This window comes from Pollicipes pollicipes, unplaced genomic scaffold, assembly GCF_011947565.3.
Source record: "Pollicipes pollicipes isolate AB1234 unplaced genomic scaffold, Ppol_2.1 Scaffold_6052;HRSCAF=7182_pilon_pilon_pilon, whole genome shotgun sequence".
NCBI classification, from domain to species: Eukaryota; Metazoa; Arthropoda; class Thecostraca; order Pollicipedomorpha; family Pollicipedidae; genus Pollicipes; species Pollicipes pollicipes.
Genome location: NW_023596805.1, coordinates 11,018,685 through 11,035,315, shown reverse-complemented (window position 1 = coordinate 11,035,315; position 16,631 = coordinate 11,018,685). Strand labels below are relative to the sequence as shown.

The 16,631-nt window shown below is 49.8% G+C and overlaps 1 protein-coding gene across 2 annotated transcripts in view; it reads left to right on the top strand.

Moving 5' to 3' along the window:
• LOC119104868 (toll-like receptor 2 type-2) overlaps positions 1-16,182 on the top strand; it is a 25,177-nt gene extending 8,995 nt beyond the window's left edge. Inside the window, exons 2-6 of one of the 2 annotated variants that reach the window (XR_005094998.1) lie at positions 9,274-11,703; positions 12,639-12,709; positions 13,143-13,363; positions 13,965-14,456; positions 15,305-16,182. Coding sequence is in view for 1 of the 2 variants with exons in the window: in XM_037228600.1 (XP_037084495.1) it covers positions 9,288-11,703; positions 12,639-12,709; positions 13,143-13,363; positions 13,965-14,253 (2,997 nt within the window). In the remaining variant the exon portion in view is untranslated. Of the gene's footprint in view, positions 1-9,273; positions 11,704-12,638; positions 12,710-13,142; positions 13,364-13,964 lie in introns of both variants that reach the window. The other variant, XM_037228600.1, reaches the window with a different exon arrangement.
• The last annotated feature ends 449 nt before the right edge of the window (positions 16,183-16,631 follow it).

The following is a 16,631-nucleotide window of genomic DNA, read 5'->3' as shown; positions in this document are numbered from 1 at the left end:
GCAATACATGGGTGAAGTATGATCATAACATTTTTTCCTGGGAATTCCGACGACGTTGGTAGGTGCATCCCCAGGGTGGTTATCCTGGCGGCGCCTCTGCCGATGGCATCCGCTGGAGGTCAGCACGAGCGTGGGGTCAAGAGTGTGACCTGGCTGAACGTGCGTTAGCGCGCTTGCAAGCGCTTGTTCGCGCGATAGTGTGCTCGGCTGCACACCAAGCGGCCACCGGTTCTTCTAGATAAATATCCCAAAGGATGTTGCTCTGCTTGGAGTTCCATGTTACGTTACTCTGGTGTATTCTAGCTTCGCAGACTTCATGTATGCCCCGTTTTTACGGCACAATGCAATCACTTCTTGACGACCACGTGCCCATTACCTTGACAAAAATCAATAATTATTTATTGTTTAATTTTTCAATTTAATAAAATATCTATTGTTATAATTGTTTAAGCTAGCCAAACCCGGTATGATGCGGGTTCCGTTTAAAGGTAGCGATCCATCTTTGTGTGGGGTTTGAGCTAAAATAGCCATCGTGCAGGTCATTCGGTGCAGTGCATAGCCCTCCCCTTGTTAAGGCCTAAAGCCTATAGTTTATGAGCTATAAGCCCGTAAATATGTGCAGACCATTTCATGCAGTCTATTTCAAGTTTGCCCAGGCAGCCATGACGCCAAAATACCGTCATTCAAATCCGGTCACTCCTTTGTCCATGTGGCGTTCAAGGCCAGGAAAATAAAGTCGCTAAGTCGTTCACATCTGGCGTTCGTGATCACATTTTCAGATATAACTGCTTTCAACTGGCTCTCAACCAATGTTGTGCAAGATTCTACCATGCATTATTTGTTGTGCATTACACAGGATGTTATACATTCTTCCTAATTGTTACGAAAGGAAGACTTGTGATCGGATAACTTAAAAATAGTGCTACTAACGAGTATGTAATCGCAACTAAACATCTTCAACTCGAGAAACAATATGCAAGAACACCACGGGAAATGGCCAAAACACGAGCACGTGGCGATATCTGGCTTAACGAAAAATTTCAGCCCGTGCTGTCATATATCGGGAGATCAAACAGTTGTAAGCGAATGCTCTCATACACACGTTCCATGACACAATCAAATAATGACGTATTGAGGAGCACGTTTACTAAACGGAGAAATTGTGTTGTCTAGAGTAGTCTTTTTCACTTAAGTATGCCAATAGTTATAAGTGGACCAATTTCATTTTGTCTGATACCTGAATGGGTGTCTTAAGATGAGGAACATTCCCTTTTATCCGCATTTTGTTTTGGGCAACTGATGCGTGTCCCCACATCGGCCATGTAAATCATCATGCGATGTGGATCTATGTCTTAAAATCGGCGAAATGGCCCAACGGCCGGAGGACCATCGCCACCAGTTGTTGCAAAACATGAAACCACTCAGCCTTGGCGGACAATCTGTGGGAAACAGATCATCTGATGCCTTACGCAACCATATGCAACACCCAGCATCGGAATCAGATAGCGGCACGGGACGCGCCGCTGTCGTGCAGTGCTGGTTAACGTCAATCATAGGTGGCGTGGTGATGTCACTGACCTTGGCCTATGGTTGATCTGGGAAGCATGACGGGATGAACGACGCAAAATGATGGAAAGTGCTTTCGATATCGTCAAATGTTATGACACAGTGCCCCGGGTGGTTCTTTCTTAACAGAGCGGTCTTCCCGGCTCGGATTGTCTCAGCGCAGCACTCTACCAGCCCCAAATCGTCATTCCTTAACGTAGCACTCTGACAGTTCCAGACTGTTTTTCCCAACACAACCGCCAGCCCACAGCTGTCCTTCTTCGGAACAGCTCTGCCCTATCTGATCGCACCGTTCTGGCGCGGCTGCCGGACATTCCCGATGGATCTTTTTTACATTCGCAAACCAGAATTTGTTAGCCATCCCGTCTGAACGTCTCATAGAGCACCGTTATCTTTATCATCACCGGCCTTCCCCATTGATGTATTTTCTAGGTATCTTCTCGTCTTTCATGGGTTCGTCTTGTTTTGCATGCTGTCTGTTTTTGGCAGTTTTTTTTTGCTGTCCTGTCGGTCATTGCTGTCCGATCTAGACAGGCCCTGGTTCTACTAAACTGGACCTTTGTTCGTGCTAGGCAGTCATTGACTGTTCAGTTCTGCTCATCTGTCTGTTCCTGGTAATTTCAGCTGTTCTTTGTCGGCTTTCTGTCTATTTTCAGGTTAATTCTTAGCTGCTCTGCTTTTGGGTCCGTCTGTCACGGGCAGCTCAAGGCTATTCGACGCTGAATTCCCGAATGCTCGTCTCAGATCGCCCTCAGCAGCGCTGTTATTCCCAGCTCTTGCCCTTTTGACCCCGGATTACCGAAGCATGACGCCACGCTTCTGATCCGATAAACAGGCACGCACTCGGATCTCTATTGGCCTCTCGCCGATTCGGTGCTGCACGTAATTTGGCAGCCCTGCCGGGCCTCCGCCGGCTTTCCTGCTCTCCGCCCAGCAATGAGTCCGTAGTCACGGCGTCTGCTGATTTCACTGGGGAGCATAACGTAATAACAACGAAGCGCTGCGATGGAGAGACTCAGCTGGCGTGCTCGCTTGTGGGACTCGGTATGGGATGCGGGACACTTTGTTAGGAGTGTGTACTAAATACGACGAGATAACGTTATGATAACAAATACATTATCATCATAATCATCTTTCTTGCCTAACCCTTGTCACGACAACGTGGTAAGCCGTTGCAACATAACGTCCTGGTTTATAACAGATGCTGTGCGAACATACGAGATGTCTTCGTAGTTCATGCTGGCTTCGTAGTTCATGTGTTCAACAACATGCTGATATGGCGTTCAATATTCAACTGACCGAGAAATCTGTCCTGCTGAAAAAGGAAAGCAGCCTCCGGTGTGCACATGTGCGCACACATACCTTTATAATTACGCAAGGCATGCTATGTTCAGTTTTGAATCGGGATAATCCCACGTGATTGAACCGCCACGGATCAAAAGATCCTGTTCTAGAGAGTTTTAAGGGCGGTATTTCCTGTCATGGCGACCGATAAGCGCCAAAGACATCGCGTGGTGTGCGCTCTTACTCATTTACAACAATGCCGTTCTCGTAAAATCTTTATATGGAGCAAAATCACTCACCTCGACTGAAAGCTTCTGAAATATAACATGTGGTTAAAAAGGGTGTCTTCGCTAAATTGGAAATAAATTAACTCACGATTGAATGACTGTAAGGCAAAGAAGGGACCACTTTTGGAAAGTATGGACCATTGCCTTTTAATGAGGGAGTCCCTCTTCACCACTTACAGAAATGTGGCTGCTGGAGTTGTAAAAGCAAACAATATTGAAATGCCGCGTAAAGTATTTGATAGAAAGAGGGGTTACTTAGGTCAATGTCCCAAGGAGTGGTACTTCACCACCAACGGTCTCGAGGAAGCTGTTTGGAGTAGCTCCAACTGACCTCGGGACATGCATCGCCAGCCTGCATGCTCGTGTTGGTCATAAACGGAAGTGATCTTCAGTAATGAAATGGTAGACTCCAGTGTAAGTTTGAATACAACCTGACTGGCACTTAGCAAGCTGGCACAACGTGAGCAGCGTAACCTGAGGTCGAGTCAGCAACGTTAGCTTGGTCCGTCTTCAGTCCATCCAAGCAGCCTTAATTTAGTCTGCCCTGTTGCAAGTTACATTGATGCTGCAATCCTTTATCTTTCTCCATGGGTCTTTCCTTCAAGCCACCCAACTTCAAGCCATTCCATCTTCAGACTTTGCCCTAGCACACCGGGTGCGAATTTGTGAAAAGTTCGCCCCGCCCCCTCCCCCCACACTGAGGAAGGTAACCATACAAATGAAAGAGGCGAGAGCTCAGAAGCCTCGATCGCTCGCATGTGTGAATTCTTTCCGACCAGGCGTTGGCCAAATTTTCTGGAGATGCCACGAGTCACCACAGCGTTATATGCGGCGTTTCACTTGTCCAGCGCGATTTACATTACAGCGTAAGGTTTTTGCTGCAACGCTGTCTCTAGGCATCACGACAGAAGCGTCCCAGCCGCAGCCATCGCCCCCAACGACATACCCGACGGCGCATACCGTTCATCTGAGGACCGCGTCAAACCGGCTCTCAGATTTAGCTTTTGGCCACTCCTGGAATTCGGGAGCGTTGGCAAAAAAGGCAGCGTTGCTGTCATCCCGAGGTGCGCCTGCTGGTAGCGCCGGAGCACTCAAGAACAGAGCCCTGGGCTTCAGAGATGGCTGGGAGCCGTGGCGCGACACACACGGTGTCATCACGTTGTCTGCTGAAAGAGATTTGACAGCCGGAGTGCGCAGAGTCATTGGCAGACGATCGAAAACACAGCGGCAGGAGAGAAAACGTAACACGCCGCAGGACAGACAACCTTAGTCTGCCTGAAATTCACTCGTAGTCAGGCAGATGGTGGTTCAGATATCCTCCTACAACTGGACTTAATTCGTTGCGTCCTGAGATTTCATGCCACCGACCGCTCGTCTTTAAAGGACTTGAATCGCGTTCCGGCCCGATCTAATGGGGTTCTTATCTGCCAGCCAAGATGCATCTATTTATTTTTCCATGCCGAGTGTACCTGTTTTTGTGTGTATTGAGTGCGCATTTTCCAGCGAATCTTTTCATAACGTTGACTCGAGCTCGAGAACAGCCATGCTGTTGGATGAACTTCAAGTACGCGATGCCATATAGCGCGATACGATAAGCGTGTCGTCACCCGTCCGGTAAAACGCAACCATCGGAGGCAATGTCGATTCAAGTTTCCAGCTCAGTGGAGTTGCGCCACATCCGTTCCGCCACCGGGCGCCTTACGCCCGGTGGAAGGTAACGGTCTGTTGCTGGGCGGTATGCCGCTTCTTCACGGGTCAGACAGGCCGTCGCGTTTGCTTTGAGGCATGTACATGCGTGCAACGGCAGCAGGAGTTACGCGCAGCAGCGAGAAACACACACGCAGAAAAATGACCACTGCAGTCGAAGCGCCGCTTAATTCATATATCGTTACACGCAGCAACAATGCTTCACCAATGTTTTGCTTCAATGTGGTTGTAATGCGACTTGGAGGTAGCAGTGATGTATAAAGCTAAAACACTTTATGTTATATTTAGTTCTGTTAAGTGTCCTTGTGGTATAACGTTACGACATAAGCTCAAGCCCACAATGCACAAGGGACCAATGCATGTTTGTTGGTCCAAAGCTGATTTCATAAAGCATGACTTTCTCTCGGTACTGGTATAAGCAGTAAAGATGGAGTAAAAATTTCAGTGGACAACATCTCTCGATAAAAAGATTTTTGCAGGGCTACCGGCTGGCTGCGTTCAAAACGGATATGGATTTGTTAAAGACCTTTTAATCCATTTAGAAGGTATTGAAAGGATCCGACTATTTGAACTACTTATCCTGTCATGGCAACAACACTCGAAGTGCCATTAAAAAAACGTGGTAAAATTTTATGATGCGCCGAACCAGAATTTTCCATTCAAGTGGAGCCAGTACCGGCTGGTCAGCGCTTGTCGAAACATTCCTGTTTGCACAAAGGTAATCTCGAGATCCGCATATTACCTAACATCGTTATCTGCTGCCTCCGGCCGACTAAGGCTCCCGTCCTCACACTCTGTGTGCGAACACACGGGGTCCGTGTGTGCATTGGCCTGTGCTGTACACAGCGTGCGCATCCTTGACTCGAAATATAATCGTTAGACATCTATTGTAATATGCTTGACACCTGGGGAGTTAACAATGACCTGTTAATAAGGTCTTCACCTGTTTTCGCCGAAAATACGGCTGCACAAGTGTTTAAAAACATTAGCACCAGTGATGCCACTGAATGCTCAAATGAAAGTTGAATTTAGTCCGTATACGTTTGCCATGTGACGTCATGTTAGTGGACAAAGCCTCTCTGGCCCGACGCTTCGTCAAATAGCATTTCGCCACGTGACCAGTGGTGAAAAAGCCTCTAATTTACCAGGTATGATCGGTGACAAAAACGGACACTTGTGCAATCCAACTGGTGAACAAATTGCGATAGATAAACGAATTACGACAGAGTAGACTTCATTACAAGAACGAAAAATGACTGAGCCTGCATTCAAGATGCACTTCAAACAGATTCTTCCCGAGATTTAACGGTCTCCTTTTAAGAGCAGGGGCATAGTGTTTCGATTCTTTTGAGCAAGGCGAGGGGGCTGAAGATCAGAAAATGATTATTAATGAAAAATAGTGAACATATATGATAAATACAAAGAGGAGACTACATCCCTGGTTAAGAGGTACAATCAACCGCCCTCTCACAGGACAGTAAACTATACGCCTCCAGGCTGATTCCGTTAAGTATGCCTTTATCTGATAATTGTGTTACGTGATTCTCAAACATCATTCAGAGTTTGATGGCCAGCAAATGATACTTAAGTACAAATGAGCTTTCGAAAAGAACATGTTTAATGGCTACGTCGCATTGCATTTCACTTATTTTTGTTGTTGTGGTTTCTCTTACTCAGAGTTATATTACAACAGTGTTTGATAGATTTGGCTCCTGGTGACAGTTCAAGAGGCTCCAAGATTTGTCGTTTCGTTCGTTTCGAAAAGGCACTTTTTCACCCCTGCGCGGGACGCTGAGCTTCATGCCGGTTTCAAGATTTCGGACTTAAGGCTTGAACGTAATTAATTAATTATTTTACTCGATCACAACTAAATTGGTCTTGAATTTATTCAAAAGCTATAATCGAAAGTCAAATCAAAATTAGTTTGCTGATTGTCTTAGTTAAATGACCTGGCTGTATTCCATATTGGACCCAGTCATTGGACTCGAAATAAATAAACCTAATTCGCTTACTTTATGATGGTCACTCAGCTGCACGCCACACAATGCATTCCAAGATATGGCCGACCCTGAGACGTCATTAGAGCAGATTCTGCCGCGCACTCCCCATCCCTAAGGTGGCACGCTCCCTTTAGTACACCGGACCCCGCGCAGAGCGTCTGGCTGTGAGCTCCCCCCCCCCCCCCCCCTCCCGCCTCCGCGCGAGCTCACAGTGACTCCGTCGTGTTTTGTGCTGCTGATACGACCGATACAGATACGCGACACAGGGCCAGCGCCATCGCCCCCCGCGGCGGCCAGCGCAGATAGTGACACGCCAGATAACGGGCCCGTCGGAAGTCGGGAGCTCACGTTCATGCGCAGCGGTCAGTCCCCGGTGGCGGATGTGCGTCGTTCTTGCATGCTACGTCTCTTTAGCAGCGTTGAACTACCAACAGCGAATGAACAAAGCTCGCTGTGATTTAAATCGTGGTTTGAGTGAAATTGATTCCGAAGGAGAAATATTTCCGAGTGGTTATGTGGATCGCATGCTCTGTATTCAGTAATGTTCGACTGGTACCTTGACTGGAAAATAAATGAAGTCGATCTTGCCGAGAAAAAAATTGAAAGAAATTTACACAAAACTACCCAATGTTTAAAACCATGGGAGCACATATCTTGAAAACAATATTTCACTTCATCGTATTTTGTTTTCACATATGTTCGAACTTAATGCAGAGCTCAGTGAAAGAAAGCCTACTAACGACTACGTTAACGATATCATTACGGCGATCTGGAGCTCCGGTGCAACTGAAATACTAACGTCTGCTTGGCATAAGCGCGCTTACACAAAGGCCACGACAAACGTTAATCTGATGGCTCCAACAAACGCTGATGTGATGGCTTCGAAAAACGCCAATCTCACGGCTCCGACAAACGCTGATCTGATGGCTCCGACGAACGCTTATCTGGTGACTCCGACAAACGCTTATCTGATGGCTCCGACAAACGCTGATGTGATGGCTTCGACAAAAACGCTAATCTCACGGTTCCGACAAACGCTGATCTGATGGCTCCGACAAACGCTAATCTGGTGGCTCCGACAAACGCTGCTCTGATGACTCCGACAAACGCTGATCTGAAGGCTCCGACAAACGTCAGTCTGATCGCTCCGACAAACGCTGATGCGATGGCTTCGACAAAACGCTAATCTCACGGCTCCGACAAACGCTGATCTGATGGCTCCGACAAACGCTAATCTGGTGGCTCCGACAAACGCTAATCTGGTGGCTCCGACAAACGCTGATCTGATGGCTCCGACAAACGCTGATCTGAAGGCTCCGACAAACGCTGATCTGAAGGCTCCGACAAACGCTGATCTGATGGCTCCGACAAATGCTGATCTGATGGCTCCGACAAACGCTGATATGATGACTCCGAGAAACACTGATCTGGTGGCTCCGTCACCCAATATCCACGTTAACGTACCTGGTGCTCACCTGGCTCATGGTAGGGTGTGCTCGGTCCACTTGTTAAGTGCCTGAACTTGCACGGAATTTGAGAAGTTTGCAGGAATAATTTTTACTTTACTGTGCTCATTCAATATAAAATGAAGACAGTTTTTCTACTTAGGTTTGCTTGGAGGGGAGGATGGGGACGATGGTTGAGACGCCGACAGCACAGAATATATTTTTTTAAATTATGTGATAAAATAATGATAATAATACAATAATTTGCGCCTTATCGGTACTTCAATGATTAATTGATCACGTGCCCTCAACGACCATGAAGAAAGCTATCCCAAACATTCAGTCACATGGGTGCATCACGTTTCGACCCATGCCTCACTTTGCCTTGTGTGGGAACTCATATTGAATACGATGACAAATGAGCCTGTAACAAGAAATTGAGTCTTTGGCGCCCGACATCCATAACCATACCATAATAATTTACTATGCCAGGCTTTCTCACATCGAGGAGCATACTTGACCAAGAACAGCCTGGGTTCCTAGCTCGCCTGGGCACCCGCAGAAATCCGTCAGCTTCATGTGAAGCAGTTATGGGATGGGCTTTGGGATCTGGTTAAGGCGGAATCGATGCGATTCAACAAGGTGCTTAGCTCCCTCATCCCATTGTCTCGAAATGCGCCACCCACGCCAATGGGCATTCACCTTACCAAGCAGCCCCACTCAAACCAACCAACAACAGCTAAGATTAGCTTTCGTCTCTGACGTGCTCGTGAAAAAAAACACCAGACGCAGAAGTATATCGGGTTCCATACCTGATGCATTTTGTATTCGACATTTTCGTATAGAAAAACGACTTATGTGCGACAGTCTGGCTGGTGTTGCCCAGGAGCGTTGCTAAAAGTGGAGTACAGCTCACGCACATCATTAATATTGCGACGCGTTTGCGACGCATCATGGTTACACTGCCCCTCTCTGTGTCCCCAGGATGGCCCGAGGGGATGCTCCTAGGAGTTGTGCTCTTCCTCTTCGTGACCTCGCAGAACTCTTCGCCGGTGCCGCTGGGCAACATCTCGACACAGGTCATCGATGTCGACGTTAACAGCACGGAGTCGCCCCACAATGCGACAGGGGCGTTCTCAAGCGAGACCCAGGGCAGCTACCTAGCCACGCCTCGTCTCCCGCCCATCGGACGCAGGCCCTGGAACGGTACGCTGCCAAAGACGGTCAAGCTGACGCTGATGCCGGACACCTCGAGCCTCTCCGATGACGACCTGCTGGAGCTGACGATGGTAAAGGTGGTGCGCGTGTCGCCGGCGCCGCGCTCCTCGCGGGCGTTCGTCAGCGACTGCAGTTATGACCCCACCATGCCGGCCTCGTCGACGGCCGCGCTGGACGGCGTCGAATCCTCGGAAGACAGGTGTCAATCCTGCGAGCTAGACGACGACGGCCTGCCACTGGACGACGAGCAGGAGCTGGCACCGGGGGAAAAGGAGGACGCCGCCGCCGAACAGATCTTCATCGACGGGCTGGACGCGCTCCTGGCGCGCCAGGCGCTGCATAAGGCGCTGAGGGTCGGACTGTTGGACGCGGGCACGTTCAGCGCCGAGGAACGGCGGCGACGGCCACTAGCCGACCAGGCGGCGGCGCTGTGCAAGTGTCTGGTCAACAAGGACGAAACGACGTGCAGCGGCAAGACGAGCTTCTGCGACACGCTGCCGCAAACGAAGGTGCCTTCCGGCATCCTTGACGTCAGCGAGACAAACATCTCGCACCTGGCCGCGCACAGCCTCGAATTTTTCCGTGCCGTGTCAGTCCTGAAGCTGGAGAACAACCAGCTGGGCAGCATCGACGACGGAGCCTTCTTCAACATGTCTAGCCTTCGCAACCTCAGCCTGTCGCAGAACAGGCTGACCGACCTGGGGGAGAATGTTCTAAAGGGCGCCAGCAATCTGGTGGAGCTACTGGTGTCTTACAACAAGTTTAACAATCTTTCTATGGTGACCCGTGCTACGACGGCTATCACGGCGCCATCACTGCTACATCTCAGTATCGGTGGCAACAATTTCTCCGTCGTTCGGCGACAGGACTTCGCCGCAATGAGGAACGTACCAATTCAGGATCTACAGCTGCACGAAAACCGCATCCAGCACATTGAACCGTACGCCTTTAAGGACCTGAAGCATTTACGACGGCTTAGATTGCGGCGTAATCATTTGGAGATTGCAGAGGTGGTGGAAATGATCACAGCGATGCAAAATAGCACACTGGAGGTAATTGACCTATCCATGATCGGCAAGTACAGCATAGTGGAACTCAGACCGGTTCTGGACGCTATAGCAAACAGCAGCATCACCGCCCTCCAGCTGAATCACTACTGCTTTCCCTTCCTGTTCAAAATCCATTTTCCCGCGCTGGACAAACTGAAAGTCCTCACATTGGCTCAGTGTGGGATCTCCGTGATTTACGAGAACACCTTTGAAGAATTCGTCTCCCTGGAGCAGTTGGACCTCAGCGACAACTATCTCTCCTACGTGCCGTCGGCCGTTCTCCTGCCGAACCTGCACTCACTGGACCTGTCACGTTCTGAGCAGCTGCCCTACTTCTCCAGGTTCAGCTTATACCAGTATCGCTTCCGCGACATGGTAAATTTGAGATACCTAGACCTGTCGAACAACCGTATCGTAAACCTGGAGCGAGGCGCCTTTGTCGGGCTCGAAAACCTAACCGTTCTGATGATGAAGAACAGCGAAATTCGCCAAGTTGCCAATTTCACATTTAGTATGATGGAAAACCTTTCGGAGCTGTATCTCAGCAACAATCCACTCAACAACCAGGTGTTCGAGTACACTTGGCAAGGTCTTACCAAGTTGGCCGTCCTCTTTCTCGACAACTGCACAATATCGACTTCAGACCTGTACCTGAGGGAGACACCCCGCCTGGAGATCCTGAACATGAAGAACAACTTCATTCAGACTCTGACGCATGCCACGTTTGGTCACCTCCGCTTCCTCAGCGCGGTAGACCTGTCTCACAACGACCTCTTGCCGTGGGAGGAGCGCGTATTTGACTTCCCGCCGAACCTCACGCGGGTCTACCTCAGCCACAACTCCATCACGCACGTCACCACCGCCATGGTCGACGACTTCCAGAACCTTCGCCTGCTAAAGCTCGGCTTCAACCCGTACAGGTGCACGTGCGAGCTGTACGAGTGGCTCCTCTGGGAGGAGGCGAACAGTCCCAGCTACGGTGTTCTGTATCCGGTCACCTCTGACATCAAGGACTGCGTGTGCGACAGTCCGCGAGTCTTCCGCAACATCTCCGTGCTCGACTTTTACAGCCTGTCCAACAAGTCGCCCTGCGCCGTCGAGCCGTCCACGAGGATGCTGTTCACCCTGCTGCCGGTCGCCGTCAGCGGTGAGCTTTGGCGTTGGCAGGTCTCTGTTCGCCGCAGAAGACTTTCACGGCTCATGAGCGCTCGCAGACCGGCTCAGCGCCAATGACTGGCGCATTAACATGATTCGATCGCAATGCCAATGATTCGCTCATTAACATGAGTCGATAGCAACGCCAATGACTCGTGCACTAGCATGACTCGATAGCAACACCAATGACTCGCGCATTAACATGAGTCGGCGGGTAGCCTGGCGCTTCTTATTTGTGCGCACCGGTGCGGTCAGGTGAGCTGATGCGTCCGTCGTTGCGTCAAGTGTTTAAGGGGAGCTCCGTGTTTGGGGAAAGTGCAGACGCACCATAACTTTGCACTGTCGTCGCGTTTTACGCCCTAGTCTCGTGCAACGCACGTGATGTATGATTGAAGTAGAGTGGGGCCAGTTTCTCCGGGAATGAACAGCATTTTTAGTTGAGCTTTATCTGCCCTGAAGCCTGGTCCCAGCCATATTCACCAACCGGCGCATGCGCAACTTTATATTGATAACCAGTGCAGTGCGCGACCGACGCGGGCCAAGCCTCTTGTCCTGTTTACGTCGACTTCACACACATTTAACCGTTATATCGTATGTAGCGTCTTTCTGGCTGTAATTGAAGACAATAGGATGCAAAATATAAGCAACGATACACTCACAGTGTGCAAATAAGACAGGCGTGACTTATTAACGCCTAAGAACAATAAATACCAGATACTGACGGCTTCAAAAGATATCGTCACTAAATCCCGTTTGAATCATATCCTTTGAGCATGAGATAACTGTAAGCTGTTGGCTCACTGACAGAACCATAGCATAAAGGGTGTTGCAAACGTAGGTCTTCTTTATTTTGGTGGACACTTGCGCGAGTTGCCGGGGCTCTACTTTTGGCTTTCTTTTTTTCATGCATCCGTACCATTCTTACAGGAATGCTGGTTGCTGTGGGGATTCGGCTCCTGTACAGAAACCGTTGGTACCTGCGCTACTGGCTATTCAAGGCAAGCTAGTAATATTTACCACCGTGATTAGTGTTCTATTTTAGTTTCCTGGACATCTTTCATATCTTACAGACATGAACTGACGCGTTATACGCATAATCGGTTGGCAACAGCTTAAAATTTTGAAAATATTTTCACCGCATGTTCCAATCTGTGGCCAGTACTTTCTACACAACACTCATAGCCCAATGCCGATGTTAAGAAACCCTGTGGGGTGGGCTCGAGCTGCTTCGAAATATCTGAATGCTTCCAACCACGCACATGCAACAATGGTTTGTCTGTTTCAGTACCACAGCCAATTGGTCTTTCTCCACATGCTTCAGTCGTGTGCTCACATTTACTGCGTCCTTTTCCCTACAATGTAGGCAAAATCCCTACAATGCAACAGAGCTTCTATGCCAACTAACCGCCTATCTGTGGACCGTCTTTCCAGCTGACATCGAAGCGGTGGGTGAAGAAGCTTCGAAAGGACTCCAGTGGATACCTGTACGACGCATTCGTCAGCTACTCGAGCGAAGACGCCGACTTTGTTCTGGAAATGATCGAAAATCTTGAAAAAATCAGCCCATATTACCGTCTGTGTGTCTACGAGAGGGACTTTGAGATAGGAAATGTGATAAGCGAGTGCATACTGGAGAGCATCACAACATCCAGGTGTGCCCACGCTACGGCCCTCTGTACGATCGGAACTGAGAGCACCTTTCGCTATGAATGTTCATTGGGATGCTCTACACGTCCAATTGTCCACCTTTGCACTAAAGCTGTCACCATGACGCTCTGCATCAAGGCCGTGCTCCGACGAAACAGCAAACACATCGCATACTTCTTCACCACACCTAGTGGAGCTGCAGTAGTCATAGACGAGCATTGGCCTGTGTGTGCCGTAGCAAGGACAAATGTATTAGCCGAGGCACAAATTTACAATTATATTTTTCCAACAGCACTGTTCTACCACATTGCCTAGTTTACTCTATTACCATCGTCATTTGTGTTTATTTATCTTGTCGATTTACATGATTTTACTTCATTAACGCGTGAACGTCATAAAACAAAGTGCCTGACTGTGGCCCACCGTTGATCTCTACTCACTATCGATTGATCATATCACCACTGATCTGTCCTGCCCAGTCGTGAGCTCTTTTGACCCTCTATCTCTGACTCCGCGTGGTGCATTTCAGTCCGCCTGACCCAGCGCCGCTTCTCTGACCGATCACCGATCGCAGCCCGGCGCTGACTGACCCCCCGCCCCTTGCAGGAAGACGATACTGATCCTCACGGACCACTTCGCCAAGTCGCACTGGTGCCGCTGGGAGATGAACCTCGTCCAGTGCCGGCTGTTCGAGCAGACGCGGGACGACCTGATCCTCGTCAAGCTCGGCAAGATACGCAGGCGCCACCTCACGCCCACCATCCGCTACCTCATGCGCACGCGCATCTACATCGAGTGGGGGCCCAGCGCGCAGCAGCAGCAGCTCTTCTGGGAACGACTGCGGACGGCGCTCAGGCGCCCCGGCGGGCTTCCGCACCTGCCGAGGACGGTGTGACGGGCTGCCGCAGCTGTGCTGGGTTCATCGTTATCCCGGCGTCCAGCGCCGCCGCGCGAGGGACGATGCGGCGAGCTGTGACGCACCGCAACCGCGGTGGATCGTGAAGAGCGCTGCCCGCGGTGGCCGGACTGTACAACGGAAGTTTGGAAGTTGGAAACCGTTTTTTGGAAGTTTGGGCTCCTGGCCTGGCTGGTTCCATGGTAGGTGTGATTGTAGCCCAGGACGAGGTGGCAGCAGCTATGAGGTGTTGTACTTTACTGCGCTGCGCTGTTATACCCGCCCAGAGCCGTGCGTCGGTCTGCCGCAACTGTCCGGGATGATCATACAAATCTTGCGAGCACTGTTCTTGCCGTTTAGCCGACTATGAGCAGCCAGGATCACGTGTGTAAGCCGCTAGGATTTGCTTGTGCCCTGGTTAACAGAAAAGTACTGTCTGCCTAGATCGACTCGTCGAACTATCCGTCGGAAAATGTCTGTTGCTGTAGGAAGGCTAATGGCTGTGGCATGAGGTGATATTAAGCACTTATGTCTCCCAGCTGGTTTCAAACACCTTTTGAGACCTTGCGCATGCATATCGTTTAATGCTTTAAATTCTCTGACAAAACCGTCTGTTTTTCTTCAGGAGCGTTTTGTTTCTAAAGCTTCGTAAGTGCGTGACTGCGCGGCAGATTGGCACAACTGAGGAGAATGCCACGTTCCATAGGACTGGATGATCGAATGTGCGAAGCACGGTGAAGACGTGCATGTGGATATTACCCAGACAGCGTGAGCCCTCTGATGCGACTGTGGCTTCTGAAGGCACTGTGGGATGTTAGAAGAGGCATTTTATATGGAAAGCGCACCATATTGACGGCCGTTACTACCTGCGTACGTGACGTTTCGAGTCGTTACCGCCCGCGTGCATTACGTCTCGAGTTGTTGCCACCTGCGTGCACGACGTCTCGAGGCGGTCGTTACGCTGCCTTTGGTTGTCATCCCTGGTACACGGAACACGCTTACCGTCATGCTCCAAATAGCTTGTCTGAAGCCTGCGTGTTATTTTTGACAGGAACTCCTAGCATATGCAAGTGGCTAAGAACACTCCCTGTTGCATTAAGACCTCACAAGATATACTCAGGGATTCTCAAGTGATCTACAATCAGCACGCGAACGCGTCAGAGGGCAGTCCAATTTCAAAGTGCGACCTGGCTTGGTGCTGCGGTGGCTCATCGAGCAGGATGCGAGACCCTCTGCTTGGCCGGGTTGTGACACCAGGTTTGCATTCGGCGGGAAGCACCTCTAACTGGGGGAGACCTGACTTGTGTGGCCTGGGACCTGGTAAGAGTTGACATGCGACCTGGTGAAAGGTGACCTGGGACCTGGTGAGAGTTGCAGGCCCGTGAGGGGTGCTCGATGAAATCGACGTGTCGTTGCTGACTCGCTGTGACTTTTCTGGGGAACGGCCGTGCCGAGAATGTGAACGAGTGGATCTTCATGGACACGAGAGCTTAAAAGTGGTGATTGCTGTAAACTTCCGGACCGCGCATGCGCGGATCTGTAAGAACTTGAAAGTGGGACGACACATGTGCTGTGGTGTCATATGCTTGTTAGAGCTGTAGGACTCACGATACTGGTCGAGATTAGCGCGCTGGGAACTATACTCCTTGGCCTTCGATGTTCACGCGGCACCGATGTCACCGTTTCATAGTAGCCATCATATGCTGCTGCAAATGCCGCAGGATATCTCACCAGCGTCTGTGCGAGCGGTTCAGAAAATAAGGTAGAAGTACAAATGGGGCGCGTTGTGGACGGGAGCATCAGGTGTCAACTGCGACATGCGTGAACAGGTTGTCGGTATTGACTGCTAGGCCGGCTCGGGCTAACTTGCTTCAATAGTGTTGTGTGGCGCTTGTGATGTTTCCTTGGGCATACATGTAGAAATACAGTTCAACTCGATATTACCTGAGAAACCCGTCTTTGGTACCTTCTAAAATCATGTTGCTCTCTCCTTTCGGGTGACATTGCTTTTGCCCTGCAGGAGATCTTGCTGCGGCAAAGAAATCAGCTCTTCGGAACGTCTCATTGTAAAAGCATCCGCACTGTTAGGAATGCTCTAGTCTCTGCAATGTATCGCGTCATTATCCGAACCATTGTGCGTTTTACCTGTTTCACAGCTGATAGTGGGTACTATGATGCAACCGTCCTGGCACATACGTACGTAACCCACCTAGCGGCTAGAAGCCTAAGCACTGACGTCAGGTAAAATATGTAGAAACATACGAATGCAATCTTACAATACGGTTCCATCAAGTAACATCTTAGTCGGAATACATCTTTTATCACAGAGTGCGTAAAAACATGAACGCCAGGTTAGCTCCATCATCTGCTCCCATATG